General features: G+C 40.0%; 2 protein-coding genes across 3 annotated transcripts in view; one reads left to right on the forward strand and one right to left on the reverse strand.

Moving 5' to 3' along the window:
- SNRNP40 (small nuclear ribonucleoprotein U5 subunit 40) overlaps window positions 1-16,921 on the reverse strand; it is a 29,495-nt gene extending 12,574 nt beyond the window's left edge. The window contains exons 1-5 of the mRNA XM_036885206.2: window positions 16,713-16,921; window positions 14,373-14,502; window positions 12,927-13,020; window positions 11,601-11,766; window positions 3,504-3,626 (exon numbers count right to left, since the gene is read on the reverse strand). Coding sequence (XP_036741101.1) covers window positions 3,504-3,626; window positions 11,601-11,766; window positions 12,927-13,020; window positions 14,373-14,502; window positions 16,713-16,856 — 657 coding nt within the window. The 5' untranslated portion in view covers window positions 16,857-16,921. The remainder of the gene's footprint in view (window positions 1-3,503; window positions 3,627-11,600; window positions 11,767-12,926; window positions 13,021-14,372; window positions 14,503-16,712) is intronic.
- Window positions 16,922-17,068: 147 nt separating this feature from the next.
- Window positions 17,069-18,387, forward strand: part of ZCCHC17 (zinc finger CCHC-type containing 17) — a 40,109-nt gene continuing 38,790 nt past the window's right edge. The window contains exon 1 of one of the 2 annotated variants that reach the window (XM_036885187.2): window positions 17,069-17,179. The gene's annotated coding sequence lies outside the window, so the exon portion shown is untranslated. The remainder of the gene's footprint in view (window positions 17,180-18,387) is intronic. The other variant, XM_036885188.2, reaches the window with a different exon arrangement.

The following is an 18,387-nucleotide window of genomic DNA, read 5'->3' on the forward strand; positions in this document are numbered from 1 at the left end:
AGAGAGAATGCAATTCACCATCCCTCGCAGCCCTTGGGTGCTATTTCCAGAGTTTTCTCCTTGAGGCCTGCATGTGTTGTTTGTGCTGAGCCAAAACATATCTGGGACTTGCCACAGAAAGACTGGGTAGGGCACTAATTTAAGCATTTTTCAAATGTCCTAATTAGCTGCTGAGTGAACACTTGGGAATCTGGTTGGTGGCAGGCACTGCTGGGGATAAAAAGACACAGTCCCTGCTTTCAAGGAGCATTGAGTCTATTAAGGAAAACAGACATGTAAACAACTGAAGAGAGGTCTGTACAAGGTGCAACAGCAAAGAGGGCAGAGGGGTTAACTCTCCTGTGGGACAGGGATAGGAGTGAGAAAGGGAAGGTTTCACAGAGAATGAAGCGCTTGACCAGGGTATGGAAGGAGAAAGAGGTGTTTTTTACTTAGACAAAGTAGAAGGGTATTCTAAGGCAAAGATAATGTGTGAAAGCAGGGGCATTAAAAAAAAAAGCTGGATTGTAGGAAATTAGGCAAAGAGAGGCAGCAGACAATGATTGAAAGGTTTTGAATGCCTGGGTTGGACTTTATCTCCCACTGGGGAACTACAGAAAGAGTCAGTGTAGTGAAATGAATTGGTCAGAACTGATTTAGAAAGATCCTTGTGGCCCAGATAACTGAAGGGATGAGAGAAGAGGCTGGACATCAGTGAGGATCTATCTGTTCTCTCACTATATTAAAAAACCCAAAAGAATCAACTAAACTGCCATTCTGACTAGAGCTCAGGATCACAAAAAATGCCAAAAAACTGCTAGTTGGACCTTCAAGGCCATCAAGCAGGGGCACATCATCTTCTTTTATTCACTTCCTAACTCCGCAATCCTATCCCTGTGAAGACAATCCAAGAGCTGGCAGGAACAGCATAGGCAGGAACAGAATTTTTGCTCATCAGCAGACACAGATTTGTTCACCACAGATTGTGAAATGGGGCTCCCATCCCTTATTCGTTTCTCCTTTCTTGGAACGTGCAGTGCTACTGGACGGCCTGAGAAGCAAACAAAAACCAGGCTCTTCCAGGCCAGTCTATCCTCACAGTGGAGATGAGGGCACCACATTTTTATACCTTCAATAAGAGAAGCCAGTCTCAAAAGGTTACATACTGTCTATATACAGTCTCAAAGGTTATAAAATTCCATTTATATAATATTCTAGAAAAGGAACTATAGGGCAAATCATCAGTGGTTGGTAGGGGTTAGGGATGGGGAGCAGGTTTGACACAGGAGCACTATAAAATTTTGGGAGGTGATAGCTCTGTACTCTGTGGCAGTTACATGAATCTATACAAAAATTAAAATTCATAGAACTGTACATTAAAAAAATTTAACCTCACTGTATGTAAATTTAAATAATAGTAATTTTAAAAGTATGAAAATTATCATAGCTTAGTGACACTAATCTACTTTCATGTGTATAAAAAGCCCTCAAGTGATTCTAGTGCTAGTGAGTTCCCAAACTTCACTCTGAGAAGTAAGGCATTAGCTATTAAGATGATCTAATTAAGTTCTCATGTTCTGATTCCACATTCTCCATGTAAAGTGGAAAAGGGATGGGAAGTTAAATTTTGGAAATGAAGTTTAAATTTTGAACTATTATGAGATATTCAAGTGGGGGGTGCTAAGTAGCTGGTTGTATACAGGAGTCTGGAGCTAAAGATCTGGACTGGGAATTAGAGATGACAGCTAAAGTCAGGGAAGTAGATGAGACCTGTCCAGGGAAAAGGTATATAGTGAGAAGAGCAACTAGGAAAGAACCTTGGGGAATAATGGCACTTAAAGAATGCATAGAATAGCTTGCAGATACCTGAGAAGGATATGCCAGAGAGATAGGAGAGTATCTTGTCACAGCCAGTAAGGAAAAAGAGACTAAAAGGATCTAATGGATTTAGCAAGAGAGAGAGAGATCATTGGTGACCTTGAAGAGAACAGTGTCAATTAAACAATGGAAGCAGAAACAGACTGTTGAGGAGTGATCAGGAGATATGAATTGATAAAGGAAGGTAAGGAAATGAAGACAGTGAATGTAGAAAAATATTCGGGGGATTTCTCATAGGTTTTAGGAGCATGACTCTGGAACCAAACTGGGATGTGAACTGAGTGAGGTTCATCACTTACTAGCTATACAACCTTGGGTTAAACTGTGCCTCTCTTAGCTCAGTTTCTTTACCTGTAAAATGGCACTAATAGTACTTATTTCATAGGGTTATTGTGCAGCTTAAATGTTTTAATAATGTAAAGCTCTAAGAACACCTGGTACAAAGTAAGCACTATGTAAAGTGTTAGAGGATGGTGAAAACATTGTTATCATCACCACCACGATCATCATCTTTTAAGAAGTTTGGCTGTGAAGGGCAAGATTGACAGGGCAATAAGAGGATGTGGAGTTGAAAGAAGATACCTGCCCTGCCCCCAAGATATGAGCAGGATAAAATACTGGTAAGATGAAAGCAGAAGAGGCGGCTGAAAATACAAGATCTAGGAAAATTGATGGCACGAGGACCCAGAGACAAGAAAAAGAGTTGAAATCCTTCTTTTTAAGGAACCACCTTTAGACAAAGGCAACGGTATTTCATCCATAGTGACAGCAAAGGCAGCAAGGAGGGAATACAGTACAACTTCTAGGCAGAGACAACAAAGAAGTTGAATATCCCACAGTTACCAATCTCACAATAAAGCAGAAAATAAAGTCAGTCTTTGAAATAAAGCCAATAAATAAAAGTAGACACAAACTGTGAAGTCTCCCCTGCCCCCCGCCAAGAATACTTCACATTTACTGGCACTTGCTATGTCCAGAACCTCTGCTGGGGGCTCTAATGCATTGGGCTCATTTAATCCCTCCAACAACCCTATGAGGTAGATGTTATTATATCTGCTGCACACATGGGAAAACAGAGGCTTAAAGAAATTAAAGAACTTGTTTGAAGTAACAAAAACTAGAAAATTGTGGAGCTGACATTAGAACCCAAGTCAATTACTTGAAAGCCTGGGCTGCTCTGTACTGTTACATGGCCTACTGCCTCTTTCTCCAGCATCATTACCTTTCTCATTCTTAGCTCTAGACTCCCCAAAACTTCCTTCCCATAGTCTCAAAAACAAAGGCATGCTGAGAGGTCAGAGAGTCACAAACGGATTCACTGCTATCTCATTAGATCAACCCAGTTCAAAAAGAAAATGGTTTCAAATGTCTTTGGGCAGGGAATGCACTCTTCATGTTCACAGTCCCCACAGAAGGACCTCACACTTCACATTAACTGCCTGGGCCCTGAGGGCAATGAGCTGTACTGCAAGCCTTGACTTAGGAAGTCAATGAGGATAGGGCAGAAAGAAAACAAGATCTAAGTTACTATATTCGTTTTTGGTAGGTATAGCATGCACAGCTACTACAATCTGAGAGATTCAAAAGATTCACCATTGTGAGTGGAGACAGGTGAAAGGGAAACGTAACATAAACACCAAACATACCTTGATATCATTGTCTATTCCACCAGAAATAATCTGATCACTTGTGTCATTGAAGGTCACAGCTAACACCTGGTAGGTGTTCTGAAATGTCTGGATGGCCGCTTTTTTCCGGATGTCCCAAAGCTGAAGCAGAGGAACAGGAAAGTCTATAGTAACATCACTCTAAGAAGTAATTTGCACAGCACAACCCTAAGACCAAGGAGTTTGTGGAGGTGAACCTATTTTTTAATAGGCCCCCCATTCAGAAACTTGTCTGGATATCCTAGTAACATGATGAGAAGTGACCACAATTTTGCCAACTTATCTGAAGGTTGGTGGGACAAAATCACTTTGGTTATATTTTCAAACTCCTCTGCTAATTTGAAAAAAAGTTATTCAACATGCCCTTAGAGTAGAAATGCTCTGTTTGCTTAGTTCATATGTTCTTAGCACAGCAAGGATATTAGACCAGTGTTTTCGAACTACAGACCCTAACTTATTAATGGGCTACAACTTGCATTAAAATATATATAGAGAGAGAAGGTTACATCAGTGGAAATGTCAGAGCAGGGAATGCCAAAAGACTGTCCCTCTACAGAAGCAGAGTGAATCTGGCAAAAAAACTGGCAGAATCACTACTCTAAAAAATAATCAAAAGTTTCTAGCAACCAAGTAAAGAATAAGAAAAAAACACACAACTCTTAGAAAGAGTTTTGTGGGTTTTAACTTACCCTGGCTCCATCCCCACTCAGCAATAGCTTTGAAGACAACAGCCCACATCCCCAGCATAGATATTCCTAGTACCAGAGGGGGCAGAATAGGCCTTATTCTTTATTCTCAAAGAATTGTGTTTGTTTTTACCTGTCTGGAGGCTACCTGAAGGGTTTGACTGTATTTTGCCTAACCTGAAACTCTCCCATGGCAAGAGCATTTGTCCAAGACATTTAAAAGCAAATATATCAGCCTCTGCTGGCTGGGGCAAGGGGTAACAGCTGGGACAAACAACAGACAAACCAAAAAACTTGGGAAGGTTAAGGAATGAGACATTTAGGGCTTTGAAAAATTCTGACATATTCCTGGAACTCTAGAAGGTCACTTGCAGGCCTATAGGGCTGGGCACATGCTCAGAAAAGACCTGAGAAGGCCCAAGCTCTTACCTCTTGCTGACCTTCAGGCTCTGCAAGTAAGTAAGTAAAGGCTAATGCAAAGTTATAAACTGCCTGGCTGACAGGTGAAGACAGGCCCCAACACACACACACAGCCAATCTGCAAAGATCTGAGTTTTTTTATCCCCCCATGTGATTAGAGAAATCTCTGACAAATTGTTAGCAAACCACTTAGCTACTGAAACAGATACTTCAGTGGCAACACATGACAAAAAATACAGACTTTACAAAATTAGTTGAGAAAACTCACTAAATAACAAGCTACAACAAGCAGCAACTATAAACCCTGGGGAACACCTAATTTTCAGAGCTGCCACATTGTAATATTCAAATGTCCAGTTTTCAACAAAGAATTATAAGGTGTGAAAGAAGCAAAAAGAAATGAGCAGTCCTTCCAACAAATGATGCTGGGACAACTGGATAACCACATGCGAAAGAATGAAGCTAGACCCTTACCTCACACCATAAAAATTTACTCGATGTAAATCAAAGACCTAATGTAAACAGTGAAACTATAAAATTCTTAGAAGAAAAAAGAGGGGTAAATTTTCATGACCTTGGATTTGGCAATGAATTATTAGATATGACACCAAAAGCACAAGTGACAAAAGAAAAAAGATAAATTAGACTTTATAAAAAATTTTAAAAACTTTTGTACATTAAAGGACAGTATCAGGAAAATGAAGACAACTGACAGTGGGAGAAAGTATTTGCAAATCATGTATCTAATAAAGGTCTAGTATCCAGAATAAAGAACTCTGAAAACTAAACAACAAAAATACAAGGAACCCAATTAAAAAAGGGGCAAAGGACCTGAAAAAACACTTCTTTTCAGTAGACACACAATGAAAAAGTGCTCAACACCATAAGTCATTTAGGCAATACAAACTAAAACAGTAATTAGATATCACTTCATGCTCACTAGGAAAGTTATAATTAAAACACACATATGTGCACACACACACAGAAATAACAAGTGGGGATGTGGAGAAATTGTAACCTTCATGGATTGTGAGTGGGAATATAAAATGATGTGGCTGTTGTGGAAAAGTCTGGATGTTCCCCCGACAAGTTAAAACACTGAATTACCACATGACTCAGCAATCCCACTCCTAGATATATACTCAACAGAAATGAAAACAGGTGTTCAAAACAAAAATTTGTACATGAATGTTTATAGCAGCATGATTCATAATAGTTAAAAAAGTAGAACTCCCATATTCATCAACTGATGAATGGATAAACAAAAGATGGTATATTCATATGATGGAATATTATTTAGCCATAAAAAGGAACAAAGTATTGCTACATGCTTCAACATGGAGGAACCCTGAAAACATTATGCTAAGTGAAAGAAGCTGTACACAAAAGGCCATATATTCTGTGATTCTATTTATATGAAATATCCAGAATAGGCAAGTCCATAGTGACAGCACATAGATTAGTGGCTGCAAGGGGCTGGAAAGCCGGAGAAAAGTAGTGACTGCTTAATGGGTGTGGGGCTTCTTTTTGGGGGTGATGAAAATGCTCTGGTATTGGATTGTGGTGCTGTTCACACAACACTGTGAATGCTCTAAAAGCCACTGAACTGAACATTTTCTAAAACAATTAAAATCAAGAATTTTATGTTGTATGAATTTATCTTGAAAAAATTTTAAGAGAGAGAATGTCACATATAGAAAGGGTTGGTTTGTAAATGACTATTGAGGGACATATATACCAGGTCATAGTATAAAATGTATTCCTTAATGTGTGTTGTGATAAAAAAATGTTTAAAAGTTATTGTGCTTAGTTAGACCTTCTAGTTTAACCCCAACTTTTATAGGTGAGGAAACTAAAGCACAAAGAAGGACTAACTTGATGAAGAATACCCAGCAAGTCAACAGTAAAACAAGGACTGGAATTTAGTGCTGTCTGGTTCTGTTACGTTAATGTTGTATTACCTTAAAAGTATTAAATGCGTGAAATTTCTTATAATTACTAAAGTAACATAAGTTGTTTTAAAAAGTCAACTAACACTCATTTTTAATGGCTGCTTGACTAATTAATAATAGAGAGGAAAGAAGATGAAGATTAGGTATAATTAACTCTAGAACTCCATACTGTAACTAAAAAATAAACTTATATAATAAAATATGGGTCCACATTTTTTAAGTGTGGACAACAGAGAGAGTGCTTAGAGATGTTTCAATAAGTAACTGACAGACCTGAAGGGGTAACACATGAGGAAATGTTTGAAGAGTCCGTTCATTTCATTCAGAAGAGAAAGACTTTGGGATGACCATATTCCAAATTGTTCAGGGTTGTCGTAAAAAAGAAAGGGATCAGCCATGGAATCTCAGCAAAGGCCATGGGTTTAAATTCAATCCTGTAGTAAACAAGAATCTGAGTTGTATATGTGCGATGATGCCTCTTCCTCCTAATTCTCATGGTTTAGGATGGCAAGTAGTTTCTACATTATTCATGGAAATAGGAGCTAAAAAGGCTAGGTTTAGTTACTCAGAAAAATGGTCCAAAAAGAGTGGGTCACTCTTCTTATTCTAGAGACCCAACAGCCAACCCCTGCCCAACAACCCCTCTCACTATAGAATAAAATCCAAACTGCTTAGCTTAGAATTCAAGGCCTTGACAATCTAGACTTACCACAATCTTTGTCTTAACAGATATACTCTTTTCAGGTCAAACCAACCTTAAAAGCTTTGGTAGCCATTTAAAGTTTGATTCAAATATTTTAGGATTTTCCAGAAAACCATCATTTTTAAGAATTTACTTTGAAATATTCACAAACTTATAAAAAAAAGTTGGAAGTAAAAGAGAACATTTTTTTGCCTAAATCATTTAAGAGTTGCTGACTTACTGCCCCATCACTCCTAAATAATTCAGTGCATTTGTCCCCCAAAGATGTTCTCCTACATAATCCCAACGCAACTATCAGAATGAAGAAATTAACACTGGTATTTTACTACCATCTGATCCTCAGATTTCATTAAAGTCTCACCACTTTTAGTGGTGCCTCAATGATGTCTTTTATTGCAAAAAGATTCAGTTTGGAATCATGTATGGAGTTTAGCTGTCACATTTCTTTAGCCTCCTTCAGCCTGGAAGAGTTTCTCAGACTTTCCTTAAGTTTTATGACCCTGACACTTCTCAAAGTTACAGGATGGGTATTTTGTAGAATGTCCTCACTTTGGGTGTCTCTGATGTCTCCTCATAATTAGATTCAAGTTACACACCTCTGTCAGGAATATCACTGAAGTGGTGCTGCATTTTTACTCTACCTTATTAAGTAGTTCAATTTTGATTTGTTCCATTACCAGTGATGCTCAATTTGATCATTTGATTAAGATGTTTTTTGGCAGTCGATGTGCTAATTGCTGTTGGGGTACTGTTGTTCCTAACCACTCAGTGTACAGTTGGGAAATATATTCATACATAGGCACACGCACACACCTACAACACACATTTACACCATTTCCCCCATCCTCATCTGTTTATATATTGAATATCACGAGTTTACACTGATGCTTCTAATTTGATACCAACACAAGATGCATTTTAGCTTTCTCTTTCTGTACTGCCAACTTTCTCTGACAGTGAGAAATCTGCCTCCCATTATACTTATTATATTAACTTAGTTGATCAAGCTTTCTGTATGTAACTAATCTCCCATATCCTCTTCCATCCTTCTCCTGCATGGGTGTCCTCCTTTCCGTATTTGAACTGAGATTCCCATTCTGTGCTGACTCTCTGGGGACTCCCTCCTCTGTGTGAATGCCCTCTTCACTCTGCTCTGGCTCAAATACACCTCTCCAGGCTTCCCCAGGGATGCGGACCTCAACCTGCTCAGCCTCAGACTCTTAACCTGAACTGCTCCCACCCTGTGTAGATGCATTCAGCTCAGGCTCTGACACCCATGGTCTCTCCCACCAACGTGTAAAAGATCCTTTTACCTGCTAGGGCACTGACTCTCCATGCTGGGCTGCTCCCTCTCCAATTTCCCACACTGGGCTACCTACTCTGTATTATATGGATGTTCTCCTTAGCCTACTCAGTCCCCATCTGTCTGCAACAGACTGCCTCCAACCTCTGCTGATGCTCTCCTTACCTCGCTTGGGCTCTGATACCCTACTCTGGGCCACTTCAGCCCATTCCCCACCTCTGTACCAAACAATACCTTCTCTGCTTTGGTCTGTGTAATGGCCCTAAGACTGTGAAAGGGGACAATTTATGTACATATATATAATTGGTAAGGGAATCACAAACACGTATGTACATATGATTATTTATTGCTTTCTTAGAAGAAAGAATGAATTGCTAAAAACAGTTTGGAAACTACCGGTATGGTTGTTACCCAGGATGCCACTTCTAGACTAAAAATGCAAGTACTACAACCTTTACTTCTGTTGAGAACTCTGACAAGTAAAAAGTGACCTGACATTTCCCCCTAAGATAGGCAGCGGTTATTCCTATACTTACCAACCTACTAACAGAAAACAACAAAGCATTCCAACTTGACAAGCAACTAAAAGACATATGTAAAAGGCTGTTCAATGAAGCAGAATTATAAATACTATGTTGAAATTAAAAAGAAACTGGTTAAAAAGTAGTCATCTTTAGGTGATGTGACATACTTCACATAAAAAAAAATTACCTTGAGGTAAAATAGCTTTAACCTTGAGTTAAAGTTAAAATAATTATTTCAAACCACATTTAAGGAAGAAGAGAAGAACTGAAAGAAGGAAAGAACAGAAAAGACAGACATATATTCACAATGAAAGGTAGTAGAAAAAGAAAAAGCTAAGAAGAGACAGAAAGATAAACATGAGGGAAGAGAAGAAAAGACAGAATGAAAGTGAGAAAAAAGGTAAAGGGAAGGAAAACTGGAACTCAACAAGAGTAAGTTCCTAGATGTTTATTATAGCAGGCCCTCAACAAATGTTAACAAAATGCATTAGGGCATTCTCATGTTTTACTGCCTTTGAAGTGCCAACTAGCAAATCAGCTACTGCTAAGACTCTCTATAGGAGACCAGGATTAGAGCTCTGGGCTTTGGAACCATTCTTAAACCACAGATCTCCACCTAGCCAAGCATCAAAGGGCCCCAGGTGATTAGGTTTATTATAAAAGCCATTTAGTAGAAAAACATCTCAAAGCACATAATCCACTATGTCAGTGTCACACCTTTATTTAAGAAAAAAAAAAAATTCTTTTACAAAAGCAACAATCACAAGTTTAATGTGGTTTCTCAGATGTACCCCTTTGAAGTACTTCCCTGTTTAACCATGAAATACAATCCAGAGTCCAAAACTAGTGCCAAAGAAAGAGTAAAATGGTTGGTACCATTTATACATAAATAATGCAATATGGCCTTGGGTGCCCTTGAAATAAGTTACTATTTCTGAGCATTTTCCTCAATTTAAAATAGGGAAGCTAGATGAGATCACAATTAAAAAATGAGCTAAAGACCTTAACAGATACCTTATCAAGGAAGTTATAGAGATGACAAAAAGCATATGAAAAGATGCTTCACGTTGTATGTCATCAGGGAAATGCAAGTTAAACAAATGAGGCGAAACCACTATACAACTATTAGAGAAGCCAAAATCAGAAACACTGACAACACCAAATGATGAAGATATGGAACAACAGGGACTTTTATTCACTGCTGGTGGGAATGCAAATGGTATAGTCAATTTAGAAGACAAACTGGCAATTTTGCACAAAACTAAACATACTCTTACCATATGATCCAGCAATCACACTCCTTGCTATTTACCCAAAGGAGCTGAAGACTTAAATCCACACAAAAAACTGTACATGGATGTTTATAGCAGCTTTATTCATAATTACCAACTCTTGGAAGCAACCAATCAAGATGTCCTTCAGTAGGAGAATGGATAAACTGTGGTACCTCCAGACAAAGGAATGTGCTAAGAAGAAATGAGCTATCAAACCATGAAAAGACATGAAAGAATCATAAATGCACATTACTAAGTGAAAGATGTCAACCGAAAAGGCTACATATTATGTAACTCTATGTCATTCTGGAAAAAGCAAAGCTACGGAGGCAGTGAATGATTAGTGGTTGCCCAGAGTTGGGAGGGATGAACAGAGCAAGAGGATTTAGGTGGCTGAAAATACTCTGTATGAAACCACAGTGATGGATACATGTCGTCATACATTTGTCCAAACCAACAGAATGTACACCACCAGAAGTGAACCCTAATATAAACTATGGCCTTTGATTACAATGTGTTGATGTAGGTTTATAAATTTTAACAAGTGTACCATTCTGGTGGGGGACATTGGTTTAGGGGAGGCTATGCATACATAAGGGCAATGGGTGTATGGGAAACTTCTGTACCTTCCTCTCAGTTTTGCCATGAAGCTGAAACTGTTCTTAAAAATAAAGTCTTAATTTAAAAAAAAATCGCATTCCAGGCCTACTGAACCAGAATCAGGTTTTTTATTTTGAACAGGTTTCTCAGGTGATTCTGATATGCACAGAAGTTAGAAATTATTGGACTAATTGACATTTAAGATCCCATTCTGTTATTAAACTACATACTGATTTTTTAAATATACTGACTGTAATTTCACAACAGCTTTCTAAGGCATGTATATTACTGTCATTGCTCTGAAAAATGAGAAACTGAGGATCAGAAGAGTGATCTGCCCAAGATCACACAACAAAGTAAACAGCAAAGCCAAGACTCCAATTCCAGTGGTCCATTTTATTCCAAGTCACAATGGTTCAATACAGTTCTAATATTATTCTGCAGGATACTTAAAAGCAAAACTACCTAGTTACTTTAAACTTATTTAAAAAGTGTCTACTTTGGGACATGACTGCTAAAACAAAGTTGTGGAGAAGAAGGTACAGCGCAGGTGGGAAAGCAAGACAGGATTCACATTACGTCACCTGAGAAAAGGCAACACAGACAACACCCACCTTAACCGTACCATCATCACTGCCAGTGCAGACAAGCTGGGGGCCCCGTCTGGCTGGATAACAGGAATTCACAAAGGAAGTATGTCCTTTCAGCCTTTTAACCCTCTCGCCTGTTTCACTATCCCACACTGCCACAGTTTTATCTGTGGATGCTGAGAAGAGCATGCTAGAAGAGAAAGAACAAAAACGAAGTGAAGACAAACAGTAGTAATCTAGCTTTCCCACTTGCCATAATGTGCCATATTCTTCAAGATCAGGAACATGTTGTGTTCTGACAGTTTTGACACATGATGCTGGAATGCCTTCCCCTACCTACCAAAATCCTACTGGTGCTCTAGACCCAGTAACAAGGTCTATCCTATGAAACAATAAAATTCCTTGTCAGTCCCCATGATATATTACACATCTGAAATGGTAGCTTTCTTTTTCTTTTCCTCATGACAGACAACACTGTACACATAAAGCATCCTTTCACTTAGAAATGTTTAATCACTCCCAGCTACAGAGAGAAGACAGACTATGGCAATGCCTAATCCAGTGGCACAATAACTCTAACCCTTTCTTTAAAAATCAAAGTTTTTACTTAGCCTCTGAGGATAATTTCTATAGTAACAGGAAAGATGTACACAAGGCTATGTACCAGTTGATTAAAAGGCCCTAGGATTTTAGAGGTCAGAAGTATAAAACAAATGTTTAATAAAATACCTATTAATTAACTCTGTGTAATCATATTTCCATATTATCTAGTTATTCTAAAATCATGCAATCATTAAAATGTTTATGATAAATAGTATGTTATGATAAACAGATGTTAGGTGAACAACATTAAGGGAAAAAAGCAGAAGGTAAGATCAAACATGTAGCTCTTATGTATATATATATATATATATAAACCAAACAGTTTTGAGTAGGAAAAAGGCTTGAGAAAAATGTATCATAATATTAACAGTGATTATGTTTGGAGTGGTAAAAGTGTGGGCTACCTTTTCATTCTTCTGATTTTTTTGATTTCTCAAAATAAATATTTTATTACTTTATAATAAATATAGCTAACTGCTACATATAAAAATTAACTTGTTTTCTATCTTAAAAAGAGAATTTATCTGAGTTGTTAATATGTTAAGATGATGGAGCTGATGTTTTTATAAATGCACACATGAACAATAAACACCTTACCTGGTATGACAGGGATAGGATAATAAAAGTAGTTGCCCAATATTCAATAGTTTTTACAGCATGGTCTCCTGAGAGAGGATGAAATATGAAAGGATGCCAAGGAGAATTAGTATGAGAAGCAGCTGTCATTCTGCTACGTGGAATACTCACCTGCCATCTGTATTATAATGTAGTTCCATCACTGCTCCACTGTGTCCCTTCAATGTCGCATAGTTATCACAGTCACCATAGACATTCCACAACACTGTTAGGGAGACAAGCGTCTGTGAGTATTACTAGGCAAAGAAAACTCATTACTGGCCATGGCAAGGATATGTATAAATACACCAGAACAACTCCCTTGGAACACTATTGGTTTTACCAGTGGGCCAATTTTCCTGACATTAAAACAAAAATAATGCAGGATTTTCATATTTCATAAGGGTAAAAACTTAATTAATGGATATAATTTTTTAAATCTTAAGTTTTTTCTTGTAATTTAAAAGAAGTTAGCATTCACTACTACTTGTCTGCTTTGAGTATAAGCAGAATGAGAAATGATGGCACTTATGGAAAATCTAGGAAACCACAATTGACTTGAAGGTCACATGGCAATGACTTTATATTTACTCATATCACATGTACCAAGTACCTATGACATGCCAGACGCTGGGGTAAAATGAGCTAAGTGAATAGATATAGTTTCTATCCTCAGGTAGCTTGGTCAAGCAAGGAGTGAAATTTGATGAGTGTCACTAAGGAGCACCTCTATACATACTAAGGTACATGTATAGAGTAGTTACTTTTCTGCTGCTAAAACTGTTTTTAGTTTGTTTGATGACATTAAGCAAATCAATAATTCAGGGATGTTCTGCAAAGATCCCTAAATGTTCCAGATGCTTGGCCACCAGTAAGGTTAAGGATCATAGAACCAGAAAACCTAAATCAAAACAGACAGTAAAGATAGTTATCATTCACCCTGCAGTACAGAGTTATAAGCAAAGAGCCAAAGGATTCTTTTCATCTTACTGTGGCAAGTGATGCCAGAAGAAAAAAGTGAGCTGCTTCTTATCATATTCTCCCTTGCTTTTTCTTAGGACTCCCCCAAGTGATTTTTTTCTACTTATTTCTTAAAACTAGGTATTCCTGACTAGTAGTGAGAATCTGATAGCAGATCCTAATGATGTACAGGTAAATTACCCAAGAGAGTTTCGAGTTTAGGTTCCCCCCCAACTTCCTTCCCAATGCTAAAGTTTCTGAGTGGATCCAGAGGAGGGCCTTACACCTTTGGGGAAAAGTAATCTCTTTCCTCATCACTTCCACTACATCTAGATCTCTTGTCTTGCTAAATCAGCTCAAGGTTTGCCTTCAAGAGAAAGATATTCTCAAACTGGAGTAACTCACTTCCCAGCTGGTAACATAATTCCTCCTGTATTTACCACATAGACCCTAAGTTCTATACCCAACAGCATGCAGCATTTTCATGATCCTATTTTTTAGCACATTAGCCATGGAATTTGTGCTGTGACAACTCAGACTGATACTTTCTGTGGCACCAAGGTTTTAATCACTATTTGGCAGAGAGCAATTATTCCAGTTTGAAAAACTATGCCTTACATATCAGTCGGTCAAATCCTGCAGATGCTAAGGTGGATCCACTGGGGTGAAACTTGCAGCAGTACACTTCCCCTTCATGTCCTGAGAGGAGCATGATTGGGGCTTGAAGGGAGGAACACCTTGGAGGCCCCTAAACAAAAGAGAAGCACAGGGTGGTCACTGCAAACAGGCAAAGGAGACAGGCAAAACTGGGGGATAGAGGGTGGGAGGAAAAGACAAGAGAAACAATGATTGAGTGGATTTCTCCTGATAAGGCAATGGCAGCTCTTCTCACATACCGTATGCCTCCAATGTCATACGATTGAAGTTTCCAATGTCTGCTTGTAATACTAACTTTCCTCTTCCCTCACTGTGCTCCTGACCCATAGCCAACTTTTAATTGCTCATTTTAACAACTGCTTATGTTAATTCATTTCTGCCTCAAGATCTTTACACTTGTTGTTGCCCCAGAAAGGAATCCTCTTCCCCTAGATCTTCTTGTGTTTGGCTGCTTTCAGATGTTCCCTCTTCAGAAGTCTTTCCTTGATCACTCAAACTCAAGCAGCATCACGCAACCCCTCTGCATTCCATTAACCCTACTGTATTTCCTCATGATACTTACTACTACCTGTAATTACCTTCCTTATGCATGTCTTTACATATTTTATCTTTTTTCCCCACTAGTAAAGAAGCTCAGTGAGTGCAGGGCCCTTAACTGTCATTCAACACTATTTTCCCACTCTCCAGCTCATTTAATGAGTGGATGATTGAACTGAGGTTCCCAACAACCCTAAAAGGTACAGATTATTAGGGAAAGTAGTTTTGCTTATGGTCTTGACACTAAGTCTAGGCTTGGGCAATTCACCAAAACCTGATATTCTTACTTGTTAAAAGAACAATAGCCCCCAAATCTCTTCAGCAGTTTCCAGCTTACTTGTTTATTCAAAATATATTATGTGCCAAGCACTGTTCTAGGCACTAGGAAAACAGTATTGAACAAAATAAACAACAGAGTTTATGTTCTAGTGGGAATGAAGGAGACAAGTAGGGAGGAAAAGAGGGAACAGGTAAAACATATAGATGGTGGTATGTGGTAAGGAGAAAAAAAGGCAGTAACATGGTGAGTACAGTTTATTACAACTTAAATAGGGTAGTCAGGAGAGCCCTCTCTGAAAAAGTGATAATTGAGCAAAGATTTGGAGGTGTGAAACCAGGTGGACGTTTAGAAGAAGAACATTCCAGTAGAAAGAGCAGAAAATGCCAAGGCTTTTGAGGAAAGCCAGTGTGACTGGAGCAGTGTGAACAACAGGAAATTAGTAGATCAAAGAGGTAAAGGGAAAGAGGGCAAAATTGTAAAGATTCTGGTTCTATTCTGAGTGAAGTGGAAAGCCACTGAAAGTTTTCAGCAGAGGGTAATAACATGATCTGATGTTTAGGATTCCTCCAGCTACTGGATTGAAAAATAGATTGATGGTACAAAAGCAGAAACAGGAATATGGGTTAGGACCCTACTGCAAAATGCCAGATGAGATAATAATGGCTTAGACCAGGAGCTGGTGATGGAGGTGGCAGAAGTGGTAGCAATTCGGGATACATTCCGAGAACAGACAGAACAGAGCCAGGATTTGCTCACCAGCTGGTTGAGGTGCTGAGAGAGGGGACACATACGTATCTTCACTGAGCCTAACAGCACAAAAGGGGTGGTGTGACCATTACCTCTGTCTTAACAGGAAATGATTAAAAGCATGGATTCCGGGTTTAAAAAATATTTCTATTACTTACTGGATAGTTTGTTTTCCTAGTTACAAAATGGGATAAGTTTCTAACTCTTAAGTTGTTACCAATATTAACAGAGTTTTCATACACAAAAGCACTTAGTACACTGGGCTCAATGAATGCTGGCTACTATTCGGTTGTTGTCAGTTAACACTAATGCAAAGAGAGAAATGGAACGGCAACTTGCTCAAAGCCCCAAAGCGACCAAGTATCATTCATTTCCGTCCTTTCATCTTCCATTACTTCACTCTACAAACTTTCCTGAATGTTTATTCTATGATGGATCACTGAAAGATTTAGTATGCGACAGCCCTGGTCCTGGTTTTGAGCTCAAGGTCCTTAACTAATTCTAATGCCATTTCACAGGGCCGTCCAGACGCCGAAAACCGGCATGTAACCGGGAAACGGATGGAGCATTCGCAGGGTGCCTGCCGCTTTTATAGTGCTGATTTACTTTAACTCCAGGTAGAGCTTCTCGTTGCGTCCCCGCAGTGCGGGTAAAAGGCCGGTGCGGAATCACCGGGTGCAGCCTTCTGAGAGAGGATGATGAGCTGAGGGCCGCAGGCCGCCGGCTACTTCACTTACCGCCTGCAGCAAAGCTCCCGGAGCTGCCTGCGGCTGCCCTGTGCCGGGGCCCGACCCCGCCGCTCCCAAAAGCAACTCATGCCGCTGTCGCTTGACTGGGACCAGCGGCAACTCTGGGGCCTTGCGTTTCTGCTGCTCTATCATGGCGACAGCCGCTCTTCTCAGCGCCGCCACTGACCGCGCTGACACCCTCAAGCACCGCACGATTGGGTCCGACTTAGTCCTTCCCCCAGAACTTCCGTCTTGGAGAAACCAGTCAGCTTCCAATACTCCCCTCTGCACCGCCCCCTAGATACTGTCCTGTTATTGGTTAGTTCTTACCTGATGTCACGAGAGTACGATTCCAGGATTGGTGAATGAAGCTGGAGTCCCACCTAGGCGCGCTGTGTCTTGTGGGTGGAAGCAGGCTGACTGGGTTTTGGCGTTTCGCGCAATGCTGCGGCTCGAAGACCTGGAGCTGACACAGAGTAAGGGAAAGGAAAATCGGGGGTGGGTGGCTGCGCAATCTGGAGACTGTGCCTCGGTTGTGTGCGGGCTAAGCCTGGCCCTTCTCAGCGGGAGGTTTGCAACGGGCAGAGGCGGGCCCCAGGTTGCTAGGTGTGGTGTGTAGTAGCCTGGGTTCCCTTTCTAGGCTGGAGCTGAGCTCTGGGGTCTCTGCGGCTGCTGGGGGCTCTCGATGGCTGACTTTTTCAACCAGTGCCTACCGCGGCCAGCCCTGTGCCGGACGCTTCCAGGGAGAAAAGACCTGTTTCTCAGCCTCCACCAAGGTTCTCTCTGACCGAGGAAGCCGACTTGTATCTGGCACTGATTCTGCAGCCATTTACTGGGCCTGCCGTGCGCCCCCGAGAGATATGAAGGAAATGTCCGATTCCTGCTCTTCAGAGCACAGTCTTGTTGAGAAATTTGGACTCATATCTGTGAACTAGGTCTTTTCCTTAATCGTCCAATTTGTGATATTTATTGTGCAAAGCTTGGGGCTACATGGTGAACCAAAACATGGTCCCTGACTTCAGGGGTTTGAGTCTGGTCGGAAAAACATGTGAAACAATGATCTCACTAAGAAATGTAAAATAAATACTACCGAGGAGCGGTGCCTGAAATAAACAGAAAGGCTTCTCTAAGGAAAAGATGACTGAACTGATGCCCGAAGGAAGAATTCTAATTTAGTTGTGTGAAGAGAGGAAGGCAGAATATTACATTACTGAACAGCACGGGGAGAGGCCTTGAAACAAATGGGAGGAAAGGACTAAAGCACAAAGAGGCCAGTGTGGCCAGTACAAAGAATGAAGGGGAGTATGGTACAAGATGAAGCTGGAGGAGGGTAGAGGTCAGATCTTGCAAGATTTTGTAGCTTTTACTTTAAGGCTGCTGGGGAAACCACCGGTTATTTTTTGTGGTTTTTTTTTTTTTTGCTTGGGTGGTTGCTGTGGTGAGTGAGGTGGCTTGATCCCTCAGGCTCAGTGGTATGAACAGATAGGAGGAGAGATAGATGCAGATAGACCACTTAGGTGAGAGATGTTGGCAGGGAGGACTGAGGTATTGGTGAAACTGCAGAGACCTGAACAGATTCGAGAACTATGTAGGAGGTAAGATCAGTAGAACTTGTTGATGGACTGGATTCAGGGAGTGAAAAGGGAGGAGTCAACAGTAACTCCTAGGTTTCTGGTTTATGCAA

This window comes from Manis pentadactyla, chromosome 4, assembly GCF_030020395.1.
Source record: "Manis pentadactyla isolate mManPen7 chromosome 4, mManPen7.hap1, whole genome shotgun sequence".
NCBI lineage: Eukaryota > Metazoa > Chordata > Mammalia > Pholidota > Manidae > Manis > Manis pentadactyla.